At 33.8% G+C, this 1,844-nt stretch overlaps 1 protein-coding gene across 1 annotated transcript in view; it reads right to left on the minus strand.

The window, feature by feature from the left end:
• Positions 1 to 435: 435 nt before the first annotated feature.
• Positions 436 to 1,844, minus strand: part of LOC108297631 (zinc finger protein 43-like) — a 59,455-nt gene continuing 58,046 nt past the window's right edge. The window contains 2 exon segments of the mRNA XM_037735482.1: positions 436 to 750; positions 753 to 1,840. Of these exon segments, the coding sequence (XP_037591410.1) occupies positions 676 to 750; positions 753 to 1,840 (1,163 nt within the window). The 3' untranslated portion in view covers positions 436 to 675.

The following is a 1,844-nucleotide window of genomic DNA, read 5'->3' on the forward strand; positions in this document are numbered from 1 at the left end:
ATATTTACTGCAGCTACAATATATTTTAGTATGAACCCTCTGGTATTTTTTATGCTGTGGTTTTTGAAACATGTTTTTCCAAACTTATTACACTGGTAGGGTTTCTCTGTAATATAAATTCCCTTATATTGAACAAAGTTTGTAACATAAACCAAGTACTGTATTACAGACTCTTATGTTTTATAAGCTATAAATTTTTAAAACTGTTTTTATAAATTTATTACATTTCCAGGGGTTTCCTCCAATATAAATTTTCTGATGTTGAACAATATTTAAGCAACTGCTTCAGGGTTTTCTGTAGTACAAAATGTGTGTAAGATCTGTGATACAAATAATGGTACTATAGCCCTCATTACATTTGTAATGTTTGTCTTCAGAATACTCCTCTTCACTTTAAAGGGCTATATTTTCTGAAAGAGCTTTTGACACTAATTGCATTTATAATGGTTTTATTAAGTGCAGACTCTAATGTTGAGTAAGATATGAGCAGATATTAACGGTTTTTCCATTCTTCTGTGTGTACACCTTTTCTGAAATAAAAATTATTTCCCATACAATAAGGTATGAGAATTAAAAGTTTTGCCACGTTCTTCATACTTGTAGTTGTTTACTCCAATATATATGACCTTACCTACAATCAAGTGTGACAACCATTTAAAGGCTTTGTCACATTCTTTACATTTCTAGGATTTCACACCAGTATAATTTATATTTTATAAAGTTTGCGGTGTTGTTGAAATCACTGTCACAGCTTCAGGTTTGTTGAGTTTCTCTCCAGCATGAATTCTGTTATGTGTAGTAAGGTTTGAATATTGGTTGAAAGCTTTGCCACATTCTTTACATTTATAGGGTTGCTCTTTAGTATGAATTCTTTTATGTGTATTAAGGTGTGAGGAATAGTTAAATGCTTTGCCACACTGATCACATTTGTAGGGTTGGTCTCCAGTATGAATTTTTTTATGTTCAATAAGGTTTGAGGATCGGTTAAAAGCTTTACCACATTTTTCACATTTGAAGGGTTTCTCTCCAGTATGAATAATCTTATGTGTAGAAAGGGTTGAGGATAGTTTAAAAGCTTTGCCACATTCTTCACATTTGTAGGGTTTCTCTCCAGTATGAATCTTCTTATGTTTAGTAAGGGTTGAGGACCACTTAAAGGCTTTGCCACATTTTTCACATTTGTAGGGTTTCTCTTCAGTGTGAATTATCTTATGTTTACTAAGAGTTGAGAACTGGTTAAAAGCTTTGCCGCATTCTTCACATTTGTAGGGTTTTCCTCCAGTATGAATTTTTTTATGTGTAGTAAGGTTTGAAGATTGGGTAAAAGCTTTGCCACATTCTTCACATTTGTATAATTTCTCTCCAGTATGAATTTTCTTATGTGTAGTAAGGTTTGAGGATTGGGTAAAAGCTTTGCCACATTCTTCACACTTGTAGGGTTTCTCTCCAGTGTGAATTCTCTTATGTTTGGTAAGAATTGAGAAATGGTTAAAAGCTTTGCCACATTCTTCACATTTGTAGGGTTTCTCCCCAGTATGAGTTATCTTATGTTCGGTAAGCTTTGAGGACCACTTAAAAGCTTTGCCACATTCTTCACATTTGTAGGGTTTCTTTTCAATGTGAATTTTCTTATGTTTAGTAAGGTTTGAGGACCGGCTAAAAGCTTTCCCGCATTCTTCACATTTGTAGGGTTTCTCTGCAGTATGAATTCTCTTATGTGTAGTAAGATTTGAGAACTGATTAAAGGCCTTGCCACATTCTTCACATTTGTAGGGTTTCTCTCCAGTATGAATTCTGTTATGTTTAGTCAGGGTTGAGGGCCAGTTAAAGGCTTTGCCACATTC

The sequence above is a fragment of the Cebus imitator genome, unplaced genomic scaffold (genome assembly GCF_001604975.1).
Source record: "Cebus imitator isolate Cc_AM_T3 unplaced genomic scaffold, Cebus_imitator-1.0 Scaffold823, whole genome shotgun sequence".
Classification (NCBI taxonomy): domain Eukaryota; kingdom Metazoa; phylum Chordata; class Mammalia; order Primates; family Cebidae; genus Cebus; species Cebus imitator.